The 19470-nt window shown below is 39.6% G+C and overlaps 1 protein-coding gene across 2 annotated transcripts in view; it reads right to left on the bottom strand.

Annotated features, from left to right (window-relative positions):
• Positions 1-2764: 2764 nt before the first annotated feature.
• Positions 2765-19470, bottom strand: part of KDM7A (lysine demethylase 7A) — a 97959-nt gene continuing 81253 nt past the window's right edge. The window contains exons 16-21 of one of the 2 annotated variants that reach the window (XM_043518863.1): positions 16762-16907; positions 16406-16611; positions 12123-12208; positions 10547-10824; positions 9184-9585; positions 2765-3861 (exon numbers count right to left, since the gene is read on the bottom strand). In XM_043518863.1, the coding sequence (XP_043374798.1) occupies positions 10771-10824; positions 12123-12208; positions 16406-16611; positions 16762-16907 (492 nt within the window). In that variant the 3' untranslated portion in view covers positions 2765-3861; positions 9184-9585; positions 10547-10770. Of the gene's footprint in view, positions 3862-5464; positions 9586-10546; positions 10825-12122; positions 12209-16405; positions 16612-16761; positions 16908-19470 lie in introns of those variants that run through there. The other variant, XM_038415733.2, reaches the window with a different exon arrangement.

Raw genomic sequence — 19470 nt, 5'->3', positions numbered from 1 at the left:
TTTAGTGTCACTTGTGGCACTCGTTTTATGATGTGCACATCTGTCCATTAGCATTTGGAGTGTGATCAACTTCTTTCACAGCCATGAGATAGATAGTAATCTGATCCCCACCGACACAGGCTAAATATGAACCAACAATTTAGAAGCAAAAGGCTACCTATTATACATCTGAGCCAGCGGTTCTCAAAAACTGTGGGTCGGGACCCCAAAATGGGTCGCAATCCCATTTTAATGGGGTCACCAGGGCTGGCTTAGACTTGCTGGGGATTGGGGCTGAAGTCTGAGCCCCATCACCTGGGACCGAAGCCAAAGCCTGAGGTATTCAGCCATGGGTGGTGGGGCTCTTACAGAAGGGGGCAGGGCCGCTCAGAGGATTCAGGGGGCTTGGGGTCTTCGGTGGCGGGGGTCCTTCCGCTCCGGGTCTTCGTGGCACTTTGGCAAAGACATGGAGTGCAAGGACCCCCGCCGCCGAAGACCTTGAGTGGAAGAAGCAGCGGCAAGTCCTTCACTCCAGGTGTGTTTGGCGGCACTGAAGGACCTGCTGCCGAAGTGCTGCCAAAAACTCTCCTGGGGCAAATTGCCCCCGCCCCATCTGGGTGGCCCTGGAAGGGGATCATGGTGCAATGAAGTTTGAGAACCCCTGATCTGAGCCATCCAAATGCCTAACCCTCTTTTTAAAACATTCAGTTTAAACAGTGAAAAATGTTCTTCTGACTGCTTCCCACTGAGGATTCAAAACCCTCTAATGCAGAAGCATTTTATCCACATAGAAAAGGCACTATATTCTCATAAATAAAATAATTGTCACATGATGGAACTTAAGCATGTAATTCCCCATAGAATTAATTGCAAAACAGGAATTGCTATACTGGATCAGTCCCATGGGCCATTCAGTCCAGTATCCTGTCTGACAGTGGCCAACACCAGATGCTTCAGAAGGTGGAAGAAACCTCCCAATACCTACTAATTATAGATTGGCTTAAGAGTGAAGCATAAAGATTAATCTCTCTTCCAAAGTGTATATTAGCATTAACTAATTAGGAGTTTGTTCACACTCCTCCCCTCCCTATCACAGGAAACTGTATTAGCAGGTCTCAGTTTTGCTGACTTCTTCATAAAAGTTTCAGAGTAGCAGCCGTGTTAGTCTGTATTCGCAAAAAGGAAAGGAGGACTTGTGGCACCTTAGAGACTAATAAATTTATTTGAGCATAAGTTTTCGTGAGCTACAGCTCACTTCATCGGATGCATTCAGTGGATGCATCCGATGAAGTGAGCTGTAGCTCACAAAAGCTAATGCTCAAGTAAATTTGTTAGTCTCTAAGGTACCACAAGTCTTTCTTTTCTTTTTGCTTCATAAAAGTGTGGCTTGCAATTTCACAAGTTACCACCAGGGTATATATTTGGATCACAAATATTTCTTTCACGTGTACTACAGTTTAAATCTCTGTGCATGGGTGGAAATATCACTCCCAATAATTGCACAAAGTTAAACTGGGGAACTATTATTTCTCATTAAAAATGATCTTCAGGGAGGAGTAAGAGATAGTATGATCCCTTTGTGGTAGAGTCAAAGGGATCACGAACAAACTCCATGTACTGTATTTTTAGTTACCTTGTGTGTTCCGATGAAGGTTATTTTCCAAAATCACCGCACATACAGCAGGAGCACTGAGTAGTACAGATAATTAGAGCTATTAATCCAAATGCAATTCTTTAAAAGTTTGCAGCTCTTGTTCTAAAGTCTCAGTATAAGATGGCTTCAGGAAGTCAGACTTTAGGTAGTAAAGACAAAGCACAATGGCTCATGAGCCTGCCTTCAGATGCAACAGAGACAAGGTGCGTGAGCTTACAGAGAGTTCTTCTTCAGGTTAGAAAGCCTGTCTCTCTTGCCAACAGAAATAGATCTAATAAATTATATTCCCCACCCGGCTTGTCTCACTAATATCCTGTGACTGACATGGCTACAACACTGAATGCTTCAGATGGAACAGTAAGAATTCTGACTTTTGAGACTTTGGTCTTTAATCTTCTTAGCAACTACCAGTAGAGGAGAATAAATTATCAGTGATTTCTCCCACATATAAACCATCTGTCTGTTTATATTTTAATTTCTAATTAGTTTGGTGTGTTAAATGCATTAATTTCCACAGCAATCTTAAAAGGAATAAAAATGGTATACTAGCATTTCCATTCCAGTCCTAATTAACTTTTGTTCTGGGAGTGTTCATGTATTATTTACCAGAATAAAAGCTTAAAAGGGAAGAGTACTTCTACAGGAATGAATATTCAGCATAGCATATTCCAACATACCCATCCTTATGACTTTGTTTCCAGTAGCACTAAAACACTAACAAAAAAGGTGCGTGTTTAACATCCTATTAACTAACATGTTCAATTCCCTGTGTAGACAAGCAATTATAACTTTAAAATGCTACCAGGACAAGGTAAACCTTATGGAGGAGCTTAGGTTTATCTCCAGTAGTGAAAACAAGACCAATGTGCTAAAGGAAGTACAATGGATGGCTCAAGCCTTCAAAAGTATTAACCACAAGAACTACCTTAACCTCTCTTAACAGAAGAGGTTATCTTGTGAGTTATTAAACTGTGAAAACTCAGATGTTTGCCCCATTTGGTACAATGTTAGAGCCTATCTAGTAAAATTCCACCTGTCTGGTAAAAAGAGAAAGTATTTTCCCCAAAAAAAACCCTTCAGTGTTAAAGGGAATAAGACAATGCTGTAGTAAAGGTGCAAAAATTCATCCAGTGATGTTTCCATTCAGTTATTTATTAAATATATAAGTGTGGATATTTTATTGTAATATCTAAGCTTAGGGCACTTTTACATGTAGTTCTTGTTCAGCCTGCAATGGAGTGAGACTGGTAAAAGGCAAAAAATTAATTAATTATAGTAAAAGGCAAAAGGGGGGAAGAAAGAGCATATGATCTCTCCTTAGCCACCGCCACCTCCGAAAGCAATAGATTAGTATTCCAAGCAAGCTTCTATATGGCTATGCAGCTTCCTACTTATAACCCGGTGGGAATGCCACTGCCATTGCCCGCATCTCACTCCTGCTTTATTTTAAAATCAGGATATCAATATGAAAAGCCATTTGGTGCATGAGAATGCAATTAGCCTGTTTGGTGGGAACATCTAGTCTTGCTGCAGCACTCTTGGACAGCTTAAGTACTCTTAACACTTTTTGAAATGTGTGCTTACTTGATAGATTAACATCTTGAGATTTTATGTAATTATGTGGCTGAACAATTTTAGAAGAGTTTTACTAGGTGAAGTTAAAAAAACCTATGAAAGACACATGAAGCACACACTTGGCAAAGTTAATTTGACATTTTTAATATTTGATGTTTCTGCCCCATTTACTTAAGATCTCTCATCTCAGAGCCTTCCCTTAAAAAAACCCTTCATATCTGAAATAAGTGCAGAAGAAATTTCTGCACAGAAAAATTATGATGGCTGCATGTTTTAAAAATGTGGACCAAAGAGCTTGATAATTTACCTTTGGACCATTTCTATCTTATACTGAAGCTCTTTGGGGACAGTGACTGTCTTCTTTGTTTTTGTACACTACCCAGTAAGTTGGGGTCCTATTCCATGGCTAAAGAATTTTCTCCCAGTAAGCTGAGAGCCAGCCTGAGGAGTAAGTGGCTTGGCTAGCTACACAGGATACAAAAAACACAACTTTTGCCATCCTGTTCTTCTGAACCCACTGACACATCATGTAAGATTTTTATACTGTGGCGTGGGCATCACTGTGATATTGGAGCACACCACTTGCATGGGATAGATGGAGTGTTTCCCCCATGCAAGTCTTTGAAGCAGTTCAGCAGCACACAGCACTATCTCTGTAGAGAAAGAGAAAGAATTACACTAATTCTAAATGCAGCGTGGCAGGGCTTCTTCCTCCAAGTGGTGTGGTGATGTATGAATACAAACTGGGGACCAATGATGATTGTGAAATGAAACATGATGCAGTTGCAGGTGGAATGGACAGAAAAGCAGGCAAGGATAAAAGGAAATGAGACAATGTTGGTAAAGAAAGAAGAAAAAAGAAGAGGGTGTGTGTGTGAGTATGAGAGAACCCCATTCTAACAGAAACAGTACCTCCTCAGTCACAGACAGGAAGAGCTGCTCCCAGTAAAGCCAGAGGCATCAGAAGCATAAGGCAAACTTGACCAAAAAGTAAAAATATGAAAAAAAGAGACAAGAAGAAAATAAAATAATTTCTTTCAGCATTAAAATGCTTCCAAATTGGATCAATTTCTTGACGTTTACTAAGTGATGGACCACTGGAAGTCTCAACCATTTCTTTTTACATTTAGGTGTCAAAAAAGACTATATATCTTTACAAAATGCATTCAGCTCCCAGAGAATGTTCTGATAGAAAGCAAACTTACACTTTAAAATAGTAAGAAAATGTACTGCACTCCCAACATCTCAAGCACATCTTCATCAAAATCAAGAGTCAAATAACAGGCACAAAAATCAGGCCTAGAAACAGAATTAAGCATTTTTTCCTCATGAGACATTTTTTACAACTTTCTGTATTTACACTTTTAAGCAAGTGAACAAAAACCTGTAGAAATTAAACACTATAGATTGCTAAAATCAAAACATAAGTAATACAACTTTTTAATTTCAATGTTTTAAAGTACAGAAACTGGAAACTATGAATATCAAATACAAATTTAAACAAGCCACTTGTCCTCCCCTAGAATAACCAATGTGAGCTACTTATAGAAACTTACAAATTTGAAGTAAAATTGAAACAAAATAAATACTGTACATACATTTTCCCTGCCTGCAGGCAAAAGAGGATGGGAAATACTGTTGTGAATTGGGGAAAAAAAAAAAAAAAAAAAAAAAAAAAAAGCTCTTTAAAGCTGCAGCATCCCCTTTCCCAGCCAAATACTCAACACTGTAGTGCGTTTCTGTAAAAAGACACACACACACACACACACACACACACACAACCAACGCATGCACACGGAGACCCCATTCAGGCAGACAAGCCAGTATTTTCCACAGATGTTCAAAAAAAGGATAGAAATTAGACAGTAGAAAAGGGAGAGGGAAAGACAAAGGGGTCAGCAAAACATTACTACAAAACTAGTAAATATAGCCAAGAACTATCTCCTCTTTCAAATTTAATGGATTTTAAAAAAAGAAATAACTGCCAAAGCACTGACAAAATCAGACATATCCCAGCAGAAGTGATAATTCATATTAATATAATCTGTTAAAGTGATCCCTTTCACTCCCGTCCCACAGCATGAAACTGTTATGGCTTAATTTTTATTAAAAGTAGAAAAAAGTCCTTTTCCAAAAGGAAATGCAGCTTCTGAAGAAGCATGTACATTTCCCAATCAGTGCTATTCATATTTCCCATCTCCTGCATGATTCACCACTTGTTTTGCAACCAGAAACAGTTTTGTTTTTTGTTTTTGTTTTTTTTTAAATGGATGTTGCAGCTTTTTAATCCAGTTTAACCACAAACAGTAAGGCCTTGGTTTCATTTATATTTCTTCTGCAGAATAAAGTAGGTTTGCTTAGTCCCAGGGCCATGGACAGCCTTTAATGGTCTGGAAGAGCTTTAAAAAAAGACACTAAGATTTTTGGTGGCATGGAGGCTAGAGGGGGCCACTAGCTATGGTTTGATTCTAGCCTCAGCCCTGCTCAGTCCCCACAATTACCAACTAAGGGTCAGCCAGATAACGACTCAGCCCTGGGTTAAACTCCTGCAAAGATTTCAAAATTTAGGACTTCGTGCCCTGGTGAATGAAAGCAGCCTTTGTCATATAACAAAGCTTGGGAAAGCTGAAGCTTTTTAAAGGATGGCCATGACACTGTGCTCTCTTATCTCTATTAAAATTAACACAGGTACTTCAGCTTAAAAATGTGGTCAGAAAGCAACAATTGTTCATTCTTAACATCAAACCATTTTGAAATGATTTCTTCAAGAATTATTTCATGTAGAATATTATAGGTTGCATAGGTAATCTACCTCAGAGGTCATTAAGGGCTACCTTGTAGCCAGGCTTTATTAGCAAGTATAGTACAGGAAGAAAGGGGAAAGTTGCTGGAAGAGTCCTTGATATAATTTCTAGGTGGTCTTTCCATTTTCACATTTTTCTTTTTAAAAATTATAAGAACTTGAGTACTTGGAGAAGAGCAAACCCCCAAGTGTTCCATTTCATACCATTTTTCCTTCTAGCAACAGAAAGTTTAAAAAATAAAGTATAGTAATTTTGTCTTGAAGTCCAAATTCTTCATATCTTTTTTCTTTAAATATCCTCCTTGAAAATGAGTTCCCCTAGGAGGACTCAGTCCCCCGGCAGCCCCCTATCAGTGCTCCTATCCATCTACCCCCCATCCCAAAAGTGAAATGTGAGAAAAGACAGGTTATTTTCTTTCCACCTCTACAGCACCAGGTTCAGCCCATCTACAAAAAGTTTGGTGCAACAGTGTTTTCTTCCAAGAATATAATAAAAACATCCCAACATACAAATACATGAATAAGTGAGGTCAACACATCCTCTTCATCAAGCTACCAAAAGGAGACTCATTTGTTATCAATCAAGACAATTTCTTTTAAACTGATTGACTGAGATTCCCTCTCACCCCAAATAAAGTTATAGTCTCTTAAAGACTTCTGCTGGAAGCATGGAAATACAGAGAAAATGGAAATGAACCTCTGCCTGTTGACAGCCAATGAAGAGACATTAGTACACTCACTACAATGGAGAGCCACCTTGAAAAAGTGGGAGAGAAGGGAAGAAAAAAAACAAACTATAAATAACCATTAAACATATATGGGTCCAGCCAAGTACTTTTTCCACTAGTAAGATGATAGCTATATACTTTGCTAATGAGGAGGCTTAGAAGACAGACCTGCTGCAGACAAGTTCCAGGGAAAGCAGCATTTTGTATGTTCCATATTCCAAACCTCCTTATTCAAGATTTCATTGTGGCATATTTCTGTTTCAGTATGTAATGTTCTCAGAATCTACGTTAAAAAAAAATCAGTCTTTACTCCCCTCCAATTCTGCTTGATGTCCCTTGTGAAATACTTCTGTGTCTTAATAAATAAAAAAAAAGATAGTAAGAGAAAAGCAGTTTGGTTTGGTTTGTCAGAACTGAACCAGTTACTTAAAGCCTGGAAGATATGACCTGGTTTTCCCTGAGCTGACACAAACAGATCAGAGGTAAGCTTTTTTCTTATCATTTAAATCAGTATTGATAACATGGTACACATTTATCAAATATTTCCATGAGAATGTATCAGAAGATAGAATTAAATTTTCATAGCAAAGGTTGAAAGTATTTTTTCTTATCATTATTGACTGGAAAATTTCTTGCCTGAGATCATTATTATTTGTGGCCACTTTTGAAACCTGTAGAGTAACTTCTCCCTGTCTTTTGTTACTTGGTAATTAGTGACTATCACTTTTATTGTCTCCTTTCCCATCACCCTAAACAGGGCTGGTAGCATGTATTAAATAAAAATGGTCTACCAACAGAGCTTTAACTCATCCAATGCATTTTTGGCTATGGGTTAGCAAAATCAATTAATTTTGATGTCTACACTGCTTTCAAATCAAAAGCTGGACCAGGACAAAGAGAAAAACAATAATTTGCAAGTTCTGAAGAAAGAAAAATCATGCCCTATTTGCCCTATGCATACCCAGGTTATATTTTCTCATCCAGAAATGGGCTGGCCCTCAGCTAGCTAGTTCTGGTCTTGCAATAATCAGGAAATCCAGACAGCATATATTTCCATAAATTTCCAAGGGCATTATTCATATTCTAATCTAGCTGTATACATGGATAAAGCTACATGTAAATCTGGAAGGTAAAACTGAATGTTTTTAAGCACGGCAGGAAGAAGCTATTCAGGACAGAATATGGAGGACAGGCAAACTGAGTAGAGTTAAGACAAATCAATAAATAGAATAGCTAAGCCAAGCCTTTTCACTCCTACTATACAGGAAAAATCCAAGGTGGTATCCCTAGCACATCAATGTTTTACTTTTGGCTGGACCCTGCAAAATGCCATTTTTACAGAATCAAGTAAAGTTGTTCCCCTCTCCCCCCGCCCTGAAAAGTTAAATATTTAATTTTATATTACAGAAAAATACAAATTTAAAATCAACATTATTTACAGGTAATTCAGAATTGGCATTTACTATCAGCTCTATGTAAAGCATGGCACAAATGATCATTCTGAGATCAGCTAGCTACTAAACTCAACACTTATATATGCACCTGTTAAGACTCAAATTGGCTGTCATGTGCAGCCTTGCAAGCAGCACATGTTCAACTGCCTCCTTAGTTCCTCAGTAAAATATATTTTTGAAGTATACTAATGATCATCACTGGTTTTAGTGTTCCCTCCACCCACCACAGGAAGTAATCTGCCAAATCTTAATTCTGCAATTTATATTTTAAGAATTGTTTCTTCAACCAACACAATTTAGAAATATGAAACTTAACCCATCATATTGCACTCTCTCCCATCCCCCAGGAAAAGATAAAAGCTGTTCTCCTCTGTACTAACATTTCAACTAAGTTGTATAAATAAAACTTCTCAAAGGGATTTTATTTTCTCCTTGAGAGAAAAAAAATCACATGGCCCGGACCGAACACCAATCATGTCAGGAGGAAGAGCATAAACCCCCATTTGAGGGAGGGGTGCGGTTTAAGACATGTTAGCTAATGAACTTGAATAATCATGCTCTCCTTGGAGACAGAAGAGTCTTTGCTTCTCCACTTTGGTGAGTCAGCAATATGGACAGAATGGAGAGAGGCTAAGGGAACTAAACTGGCAGAGTGTATGCACCTTACAGGCAACAAAAGCCCAACCAATAGCTTATAAAGAGCAGAAAAAATATAAAATATGATTCCATATGACTTAATTTAAAAATAATTAATAATGCATCACATCCCTGTTTAAGACTATAACCTGAATATCAAATTTAGGAGTCCAGACTAATCACCATTAATGTGGCTCTCCACTGCACCAAACATACATTATCAAGAACAATAAAAAACCTTCACATTCTTAAATCTAAATTAATAACCCCCACAAAAAAAGTCTTCCAAATAAATAATTAAAAATGAATTTAAAAGTTGTAAAAGTCTGTCAGAAATAAATTATGGATAACCACCTTTATCATCTTCCCCTCATGAATTAGCTCAGACACTACCAGCAACAAAGTGATATTCAAGCCCTGATGAGAGACTGTTTCCCAGTCCATTGTCTCTCTGAAGATTTCCCCATTCCCAAATGGTTATTGCTGAGCGGGTGTGGCACAGTGAAAATGCAGCATTGGTTTTTTTGTTCATTAGGCAGTGTTCTACATGGTACATGCAAGTCTACTTCGGGCAGAGGAACAGCAGCAGCTCCAGGCTCTGTTGCTCTCAATACTGGCTGTGAAGGAAAAGACAGCAGCAGCAGCAGCAGCAGCAGCAACATCACACAAAGAAGCGTGCATGGCCATTTCGGTTCAACTTAAGGATCTTTCCAAGGCGCTGTTTGGCAGTTGCCATTCCTTTCTTTGGACGCTTGCCTGGAAAATTGAAACCAGTATATCAGTCTATTTTTAGAACAGATTTTGTAAAATCAGATAAACCTAAATGGAAAGGTTTCAGAGTAGCAGCCATGTTAGTCTGTATTCGCAAAAAGGAAAGGAATACTTGTAGCACCTTAGAGACTAATAAATTTATTTGAGCATAAGCTTTCGTGAGCTACAGCTCACTTCATCAGATGCATCCAATAAAGTGAGCTGTAGCTCAAAGCAGCTTATGCTCAAATAAATTTGTTAGTCTCTAAGGTGCCACAAGTACTCCTTTTCTTTTTGCTAAATGGAAAGCAGATTCTCCCCTGGAGTCTGACTTTTTCAGCTGACATATTTCTACATTGCAGTTCATCTTTGTCCGCTTGTTTTGGACTAAAGCAGTGGGCATAATGGACATACATGAAATTCAGCATTACTTTTCCTAAGCTACAGTCAGCATTATAATAATGTGATTATATAATTCCAGATTTTCCTAGTTTAAATAGGAAAACCCACTAGTCTCTTCTCCCTGAATTGTGCCCTTCCCTCAGATTTGTACTCAAGTAAATTACACAGCTAAGGAGATAACTAGTAAGATCAGCAAGCTATCTTTTAAAGCCTCATACTTTGAGTATCTCAACTCAGAAAGAGGGGGAAAAAAAGCCCAGATGCTTAATCTAAACTAGGTATCATTACTTCATAGCTGATAAATTTGTAAAAGTTGTCCATGCTAACTAAGGAAGCTCAAAATTGGCATAAACCATTAATCCCTCTTTTTTCACTATACAACTCCTCCATGCCAAATTTGACTGCCAAGGTGATGCTTATATGTTGGATTTTTTCCCTCAAAGTCTATGTCTGCACTTTTTGCTGCTTCTGTTTCAGACAAGTTTTTCTAAGATTTGTAGATAAACAAAAAATAGGAAACCAGGTTTTTTTGGGGGGACAAGAGAACAGCAAAAGAAAATGTTACCTTTTGTGGCCTGGTTGCTGATAGGGGGTGGATTTGATGCTGGCCTCTTGGTTGGGTGAAGGGGTATAGACAAGGACGTCTCACCATATGGCCTATCAGGGCTGAGGCTGCCGTCACTCAACCGACACTCCCCTTGGATCAGGGTCGAGTCCCGCGTGCACTGCCATGTTGGAAAGCCTCAAGCCATTGCTGTGTGTAAAATTCTATTCTCCTGAACCTTATGACTAGCTTTCTGATGCCCCCTCCTTCTTAATATATTTCTGAGCTTTACTTGTATCCTGGAGCAGAAGGGGGGAGGGGAGAGAAATCAATCACACATGAAGACTTATAATTTCTGGATGCAAACACCTTTTAATTCTTCTCATTGTACTACTGGACAAATTAAATATTTCTGAATGAAGATACAGTTTTAACAGGAATAAAGGCTGGTCTGTTTTACCACCCTGTCCATTTCTCTACAGTATATGCCCGTTCAAAAACTTAAGTTATACTAACATGATATTTCTGTGTAACTTTTTTCACATGCAGTTATTAAAGTCACTAAAATAGTAGTGAACTGTTTAACTGTTGCGAATACAGATATAGGGAAGTAAGGAATACACAAAAATATATAATCCATTTCTTCCACTTTCATTATTTTGCAGGGACCAAAGTGTGAACACAATGTCCTGATTTCACAGACAGTTCCTAACTATAATGAACAATATCACAAATCAGTGAATATTTAAATTGGCACTTTGTCTTGAATATTCAGTAGTTGAGACACAGCCAGTTCTAAATTAGGAAGTATAAAACCATAAGCCCTACCATGTAATTACATATTCCTGTAGAATACTAAGTTACCTTGCAATTAAAATACATAGTTACTAAATAGTATCAGTGTCCTGTACTTTAAGTATTACTAACATTTCTAGCGAACACAAGCTATAGCAGTAAGATGGACAGCATTTAAAATGCTAGGAAAAACTGGAATGCTTGAAGAACTGGTAACAGGATTTAGAGTCTTTCATCTTCAGGCCTCTGGCTTGAATCCAGCCCAGATTAAAAACTCAAAGATGACACCAACTATTGACTGTTTGGCGGCCTATGTGAAATGAGTTGAGCAGCCTCAGTCCAGTTTTCAATGGGCAAGCGTCCACATCTCAAAAACCACCACACAATTGACAACCTTGTATGGCAGTATAACTAGAGATGACCAAGAAGGGTGAGAAAGAGGTGAAGTTTCCATATGGAGTTTGACTGGGCAATATGGGAAAGCTAGAACTTACTCTGTCTGAAGTAAGACTCCATGGCTGTGGATCATCATTCTGCAATCTTCATGAACAGTAAATTCACCCTTTTTCTTAAGATATCTAGTGTCTTTACAGTAATTTTATAATATATTTATGTTTCCTAAAACATCCAAAAAGGCAGAACAGCTCAGATAAAACATGATACAGATAGTCAATTACCAGCTCCAAAGTTATTTAGTTACCAGACGGGCAATAAGGAGATACCTTCATCAAGTTTACTGGTTTTGTTTTTTTGTTGACAGCTGCATACTCCTTGTTCTATAACACGGGTTAAAATGTCTTACCTGAGGGGTAACCCTGGAAGCTGCATTTAGCTGTCTTGCACATATTGAAGTCCCCACACCTCTTTCCTCTTCCCTCATGTGCTTACCTAAAAAGAAATTTAGCAAGTTGAAACTTTGAAATTCTTAATTGTGACTGAAAAACTTGAACCTACAATGAGATGAATAGAAAGAAGAATTGCAAGAGATTTCCGAGACAATTATCTCATAATACAAGTGTCTGTTACTACAGTTCTCACATATCAGAGATGTCAGATTTCTCACTTCCCGTCCATACCTATTTGGCACATTAAATTGCCAAATTTCTGCTGAGCTTCATATGAACGTCTGATAACACAGTAAAGGTGGATCTGAAAGTACTGATGTTGAAAACAGCTGCCCTCATTGCCACAGTACTGTCTAAGAACCATCAAATTATGCCTGGTGGATGCTTCCTTAATATCTGTTGCTTGACTTTTCTGCATCTTTGTAAGAAAGTCCACAAAAGGTGCAAGCCTTCTGCAACTTGTATTCATTACTGGGTTTTTGGTTTGTTTTTTTAAGTGTTGGTATGCTGTCGCTGGATAGCCTCATCTAGAGTACGGTGCCCAGTTCTGGGTGCCACACTTCAGTGTGTCCCCATTTTTCCTGGAGAGAGAGTCCACAAGAGAGCAACAAAAATGATGAAAAGCTTAGAAAACTTAACCTATGAAGAAAGATTAAAAACAGGGCATGTTTATTCTTTAGAAAAGATGACTATGGAGAGACCTAATAATCTTCAAACACATTAAGGGCTGTTATGAACAGAACAGTGATCAACTGTTCTCCATGTGCACTGAAGGTAGGACAAGTAGTAACAGGAGTCATCTGCAGAAAGGGAGATATTGGTTAAATATTAGGAAAAACTTTGGAATAGGCTTCCAAGGGAGGTTGTGGAATCCCCATCACTGGAGGTTTTTAAAAACAGGTTGGACAAACCCCTCTCAGGGATAGTTGCCTACTTTAATTGGCCCTGCCACAGCACAGGGGGGCTGTACTTGACTTCTCAAGGTCCCTTCCAGCTCCTTATTTCTGTGATTCTATGACTGTACAAGACACAAAAAACTCTACAGTGTTACAATCTAAATACCCATATGAAGGACAATGAAAGTTGATAACAATGATGATTTATAAAACCTCATGCCCAAGAGCATCCCAGGACAGCAATTCAGTCAGATTTGGATGGGTGATAGGACTTAGCTGAGAAAACCAATGTGGGTTGGGAGCAGAACAAAAAACTTAACCAACATCAGGCTGGAGAATCACAGTCTTCTTGGTCAGTACAGTTTTTTTTTTTTTTTTTTAAGATAACTGAAGCCTCTTTCACTTAGATATTGTGTGTAACTTTGGTTAAATGGGAGATGGGTAGAAAATGATATAGGAGATCATAGGCACCGACTCCGTGGGTGCTCCAGGGTTGGAGCACCCACAGGGAAAAATTGGTGGGTGCTCTGCACCCACCTGCAGCTCCCCAACCCACCCCCTCCCACCCCAGCTCGCATCCGTTCTGCCTCCTCCCCTGAGCATGCCGCCGTGTCCTGCTTCTCCCCCCTCCCTCCCAGCACTTGCGCCGCGAAACAGCTGTTTCGTGCGGCAAGCGCTGGGAGGGAGTGGGGGGAGGAGGAACGCAGCACACCCGGGGAAGAGGCGAGGCCAGGGCAGGGATTTGGGGAGGGGTCCAATAGGGACTGGGAGGGGGCAGAGTCGGTGCAGGGCTGGGGGCGCAAGCACCCACCAGCACCAAGGAAAGTTGGCGCCTGTGTAGGAGATTGCTGAGTCAATTTCTGAGAGGACTAAAAACCTTAACTTTAATAAAATAGCCTACCTAAGAAACTAACTAACAACTAAAGCACTGTTTAAGAGGTCTGGGATGACCTTCTCCAGAGCTGTTCCCCATCTGTCATCTCTGGCAGGTGGAAGGAGCAGAGGTAATTGGAGTACTATGCCTCCTTTTACAGACACGCCCTAGAATGCTCATGAACAGGTAAGGGCCAAGCAAAGAGGGTGCTTGAGAGCTCAAATGGGCAATGCTAGTTACATTCCACCTTCTGAGCTGCATGTGGCTGCTGAATCCCAAATGTGGGACTATGCAGAGGTCACTCAAAGAAGAATCAGTGATTTGACTCTGAATTGGTGAATCATCATGGTAACAAATCTTACTTCATTCTACTTGGTCTAATTCTTGTGTCATAGCCACGCAGTGCTGATCTCTTTTCCCTTTCATGTGAAGAGTTTTCAAGAACAAATTTCTCTTTTCCCATGACAGATGGTGGACTGCTTTTTAGACAGAGGCCAATTGGATTTCTCTCTTCCTTGGGAAATGATGCATGTTATTACAGTGGTGGTGACTGTCATTCCCAGAATACGTTTAAGACATCTCTTCCTAAAACTCTTACGGATCTAGTCAAAATGGCCTGAATTCTAGTCAGTTTTTTTTGACAGCTCCTTAACGTATAAACCCCTGAACCATTTTACTAATGTAGGCTCCCAGAATTGTGTCCATGGTAAGTAGTGTTTGGTTCTTCCTGAGTGGTAAGCCGGTATTTTGGAACTATCTACTTTTTCTCCACACTGGCTGATGTCCAAGGAAGCATAAAGGACAGCATAAAGGTCTGTAGCAGTTCTACGTTACCTTGTCCAGATAAGAACCAATGCAAGATCCAAGCATCCCAAGGAATCTCAAGGTGACAGTTGTGACTTCTGGTTTCTGCTGAAACAGTCTTAAGTATAGCCGTAATCTTTGATTGCTTCACCTACACAATAAATGATCTCTCTTTGTAACTATCTGGACACCTAGGTGAGTCATGATCTTGCTGAATGCAGGTGTTTTTTGTGGTTTATCAGGAATTCATATACTTGAAAGAACGGAATTGTAGTGCTATTGTACTGTCTGACTGTCTTCTGAGCTCTGATAAACAGTTTAAGAAAGGATGGTATAGATTCTCTTCTCTCAAAGAGGTGCTATGTAGACCGCTAAGACATCTGTGAAGATTATGGGACAGGTCAATCTCAACCAATAGAATTTGTAACAGAAATACAAATTGTTATGAGAAAAATGGAGGAATTTCATGTGGAGGTTTGGAATAGGCATGTGTTTCTTTTAGGTCTACTGATGTTGAGAGAATTTGCTAATACTAGAGAGACTACAAAAAAGGCTCTCTATGAAATTTAAATTTTCTTGGTACCCTGGTCCAGTATCAGCACAGATTCCTCCCTATCTACCCAGATGCACTGATGGGCCACAAAAAGTATTGAGAAATCTCCAGTTCCTAGCTCTGCTGAATTGCATGCCTCTATTATTGCTTCCATCCTACATTTATTCTTTGAGGTTTTGTTTTTTGTTTTTAAACTTCTGATGCTATTCTGTATCTTTGGGACCCTCTTCAATTCTATTACATATCCCTTTCTATATTATGTCTAGGACTCATTTCTCCAGCACAGTTCATTTCTATAAATAAAACTTCTGATGTCACCCGATGAGCTGCACCCTTGCAGAGAGGCCACATCTAGTCACACTGTGTTTGTGTGTATGGAGATAGGCTTGGATGAAGTATTTTTCTCTGAATACATCTTTTACTCCATCTCTGCAGAACTGTCTCCTTTTCCAAACTATTTTTGTAGGTATCTGAATATTGTGGACTACAAAATAACTTCCCCATTCTTGTAATAGACTGATTTTTCCTTTTTCATTTCACCAAAGGTAACAGTTTCCTTTATCAGCTTCTTCAGCTATAGCATTTTCTAAGGTTTACCAAACTGATCTCCCTGTGAGAATAAGGATGCAGCCATTAAACTGTCTAGCCTTCACATCTGCATTCCAGGAACATATCCAGATGTGCTTTTTAAAGAGACGGTATTAGAAGCCATCAAGCAGACTGAGAATCTAAGGTTTCTCTAGTAAGGTATATACCATGAAAGCAGCAACTAGGGAGATCTTATGAACTATTGCTTTCAGCTTTTTCCCCTGGAGGGAATTATAGCTTTCAGTTCACCCATCTGTACCAGTGCAACTCTTGTAACACTGAAAGATGCTGAAGAAACTTTTAGGTTGACAGCTAAGGCCTCATTAAAGTTAGGCTCCTAAATAGATTTGGCCTGGATTACAGAAGTGTTGAGCACACCGTTATCTCACTGACTTCTGGAAAGTATGCTAGACTAATTTAGGAACTTCACTATAGCTCTAGAAACCTAATTTTAGGCACTTATTTTTGAAAATCTTAGCCCTAGTGCAACATAGTGTGGCAATGATAGTTAACATAAGTACCTACCACATTCTGTTTTATGACTCTGGGATGGCTGCCTGTCCTTATGCTTACTTCTGGGGTAACTTCTGTGTTCCTGATGAGAGGTTCTTTTATCTGTACAGTCTGTGCTTTGTGTATGACCTGGTAAACATGTGGTATAGTGCAATCCTGCCATAGAAAGCATGCCCTGAATAGCTTCTTCTTCTGTACTTGTTGAGGTAGGACATTCCCTAGAAAACAGATCAGACAGTATATAAGGGAATTTTAATTTCACTGAAGGAAATAATTTTTATATTCATATTAAACAAAGGCTTACAAATATGTTTGCCTGGAAGTTCTTATTAATTTATAAACCAGACCTCCCACATCATTTATCTCACCCTTTACTTGGAGTTTCGTTTTTAGATGGCTTCTGGGTAGTTTGACCGAGGTCCCTTATCTTAGATTCTTCCTTGAAATTTGATGTTACCTCCTGTTTCTCTTCATCACATGAGCTTTCTGACTCCTCTGTAGAGGAATTCTTTAGCTAGAACAAGAGCAAATAGTACATAAGATGAACATCATAAATTCTAAAGTTGTAATTGCGATTCTAATCTAGACTTAAAGGTTCTCCATCTTTCAGTTAATTAGTTTTTCAGAAATAGTTAATAGTGCACAGAATGGTATAACATTGAACACACATACAGGTCTAATATATCAGATTTTATCAAATTTGGTCAAAAAGGTTGAAAGTGCATTTCAGAGATTTACAGTTAACACCTCCAAAAACCCAACTTGTCTTACAAAAAAACTCTACACTTTATAAACTTCAAAAATTAAAATCTGAAAATAGGCAATTAAAGAATCCATCCAGTTTGCATGTCAGATGATCCATCATTCACTATTCATCTCAGCTGGCTTATAGTGCCCACCCAATCTTAATTATGCCCCTTTGTTTGGTTCTGTAATGGAAATGCGCTCTGGATGTATGCTGTTGAATTTATATATTGCTTATTGAGTATAGAACAAAAGATTACTAAAGCAATAGCAATCTCAGATTTCTATATGTTAGGTACCCTAACAAACTGACGTGTTGATGAAGTGGAAGAATACCTTTATCAACAGAACAGAAATCAAGGCTGTGAAAAAATCTGGGATTGGGTTGTCTTTTTTAAACAAAAACCTCAGTGGAGGTTACTGCGGGGAGGGAATTTTTAAAATTTTTTGAAATTCTGAAGTACTGTATTTACATGAACACTTTTTGGGTACTATAAAACTTTAGGCTCTAATTTCAAATCTGTGAAAAGGCAAGTGATGAGACTTTTGATGCCACCATCAGTCTCAAAACATAACTTGGATTATAATTTAGGTCCCTGTTCCATGCCTTTCAGCAGCTCTTTATTAATTATTGTAGTACCTCAGAACCCCAGTCATGGACTAAGATCCCATTGTTCTAGGCACTGTACAAACAAAGAACAAACACAGTCCTTTCAACATCAGCTTCATTTGTAGGAGAAATCTGTTAATCTTTGTCTCCCAAAAAGAGACAGATCAGCGATTTTGCCATAACAACTGAAAGGCCAACAACTAACTTTAACAAGAGGAAGTTACTCGCCTTGTGCAGTAACCATGGTTCTTCAAGATGTCTGTCTGAGTGTTCCACTGTAGGTGTGCTTGTGTCTCTGTGCTGCCGATGGGAGAACTTTGACAGCAGTGTCCATTCGGCATGCACAAGCTCTGCTCCCTCCTCATGCCCCCACCCCTCATGAGGCTAACCAGTGCACACTGGCAAATCCCACCTCAGTTCCTTCCCTATCACAAAGTCCTTAATGAGAACTCCAAAGTAGAGGGGAGGAGGGTGGGTTGTGGAACATCCATAGGGACACAGATCTTGAAGAACTATTGTTACTGCACAATGTGTGTAACTTCCTCTTCTTTTTCAATTAGTATCCCTAAGGGTGATCCACAGTAGGTGACTTCCGAGCAGAATCCCCAATGGAGGGCTGGGGCTTCGGAGTCAAGCCTGTTACAGATGACAATACTGTGCAGCTGAAGATGGCAACAGAAGCAGAATCGCTGGTAATAGTGTAATATTCTGTGAAGATATTTGCAGACTCCCAGGGTGCCACTCTATAGATTTCTGAGATAGGGACAAATTTGAGGAAGGCGATGGAGGAGAAAACCGACCTCGTGAAGTGGGTGCAGACTCCGGATGGAGGTGCTATGTTGTGAACATGATAGCATTGTTTAATACAGTTTAAGACCCATTCGGACAGTCTCTGAGCTGACATCGCTTTGCCCTTAGACCTCTCTGCAATGAAAAGGAAAAGCTTAGGATACTTCCTAAAAGCCTCCATCCTATCCAGGTAAAAGGCCAGGGTACTCTGAACATCTAGTGTATGCAGTATACACTCCCTGTTATCATAGTGAGGTGGGGTAAAATGTTGGGAGGTGAATCAGTTGGTTTAATGTGAAAAGGGGAGGTCACCTTGGAGATGAACTTCAGTTGTGATCGGAGAGTGACCTTGTCCCAAAAGAACAGTATACGCAGGGGGGTTGCCATCAATGCTGTTATTTCCCCTATTCTTGCCAAGGTGATTGCCACCAGGAAGGCTGTCTTCATCAACAGGTATGCGAGTGAACAAGATGTTGATGGGGAGGACTATATTCAGGAGCTTATGATGGGTATCTTTTACCTCCTCTAGAGATATCTGCAGCATGTCTGCTACCCTTTTAGCCAAATCCTGAAATAGCCCAAAATCATCAGCTAAAGATGGTGGAGGGGCCACTCCTGCCTCGTTTGGGGAGGAACAAATGTTGGCCCTTGACATGACTTCCTCCTTGAATCTGCCCTCCGGTTCCTCTATGATCTTCTCTGGAGGTTCGGCAGTTCTGAATGCCGTGGCCAAGGGGGAGAGTCTCAAGGGCTTGTGGTGAGTTACATGATGGATGCCTGGGAGATGTAAAGTCTATATGCTGCCCATGGATCCCAGTAGGGCTGCTAGGGCAGTGAAATTGTGCCTAGTGGTGGTGCCCATGGCCAGCCGTACCATGGTGGCTGAGGAACAGGAGGAGGATACGACTGGGGAGCCCCAGGTTGATATCGGGCA

Source organism: Dermochelys coriacea, chromosome 1 (genome assembly GCF_009764565.3).
Source record: "Dermochelys coriacea isolate rDerCor1 chromosome 1, rDerCor1.pri.v4, whole genome shotgun sequence".
Classification (NCBI taxonomy): Eukaryota; Metazoa; Chordata; order Testudines; family Dermochelyidae; genus Dermochelys; species Dermochelys coriacea.
Note: the sequence above shows the minus strand (reverse complement) of the source record. Positions and strands in the feature narration are given on the sequence as shown.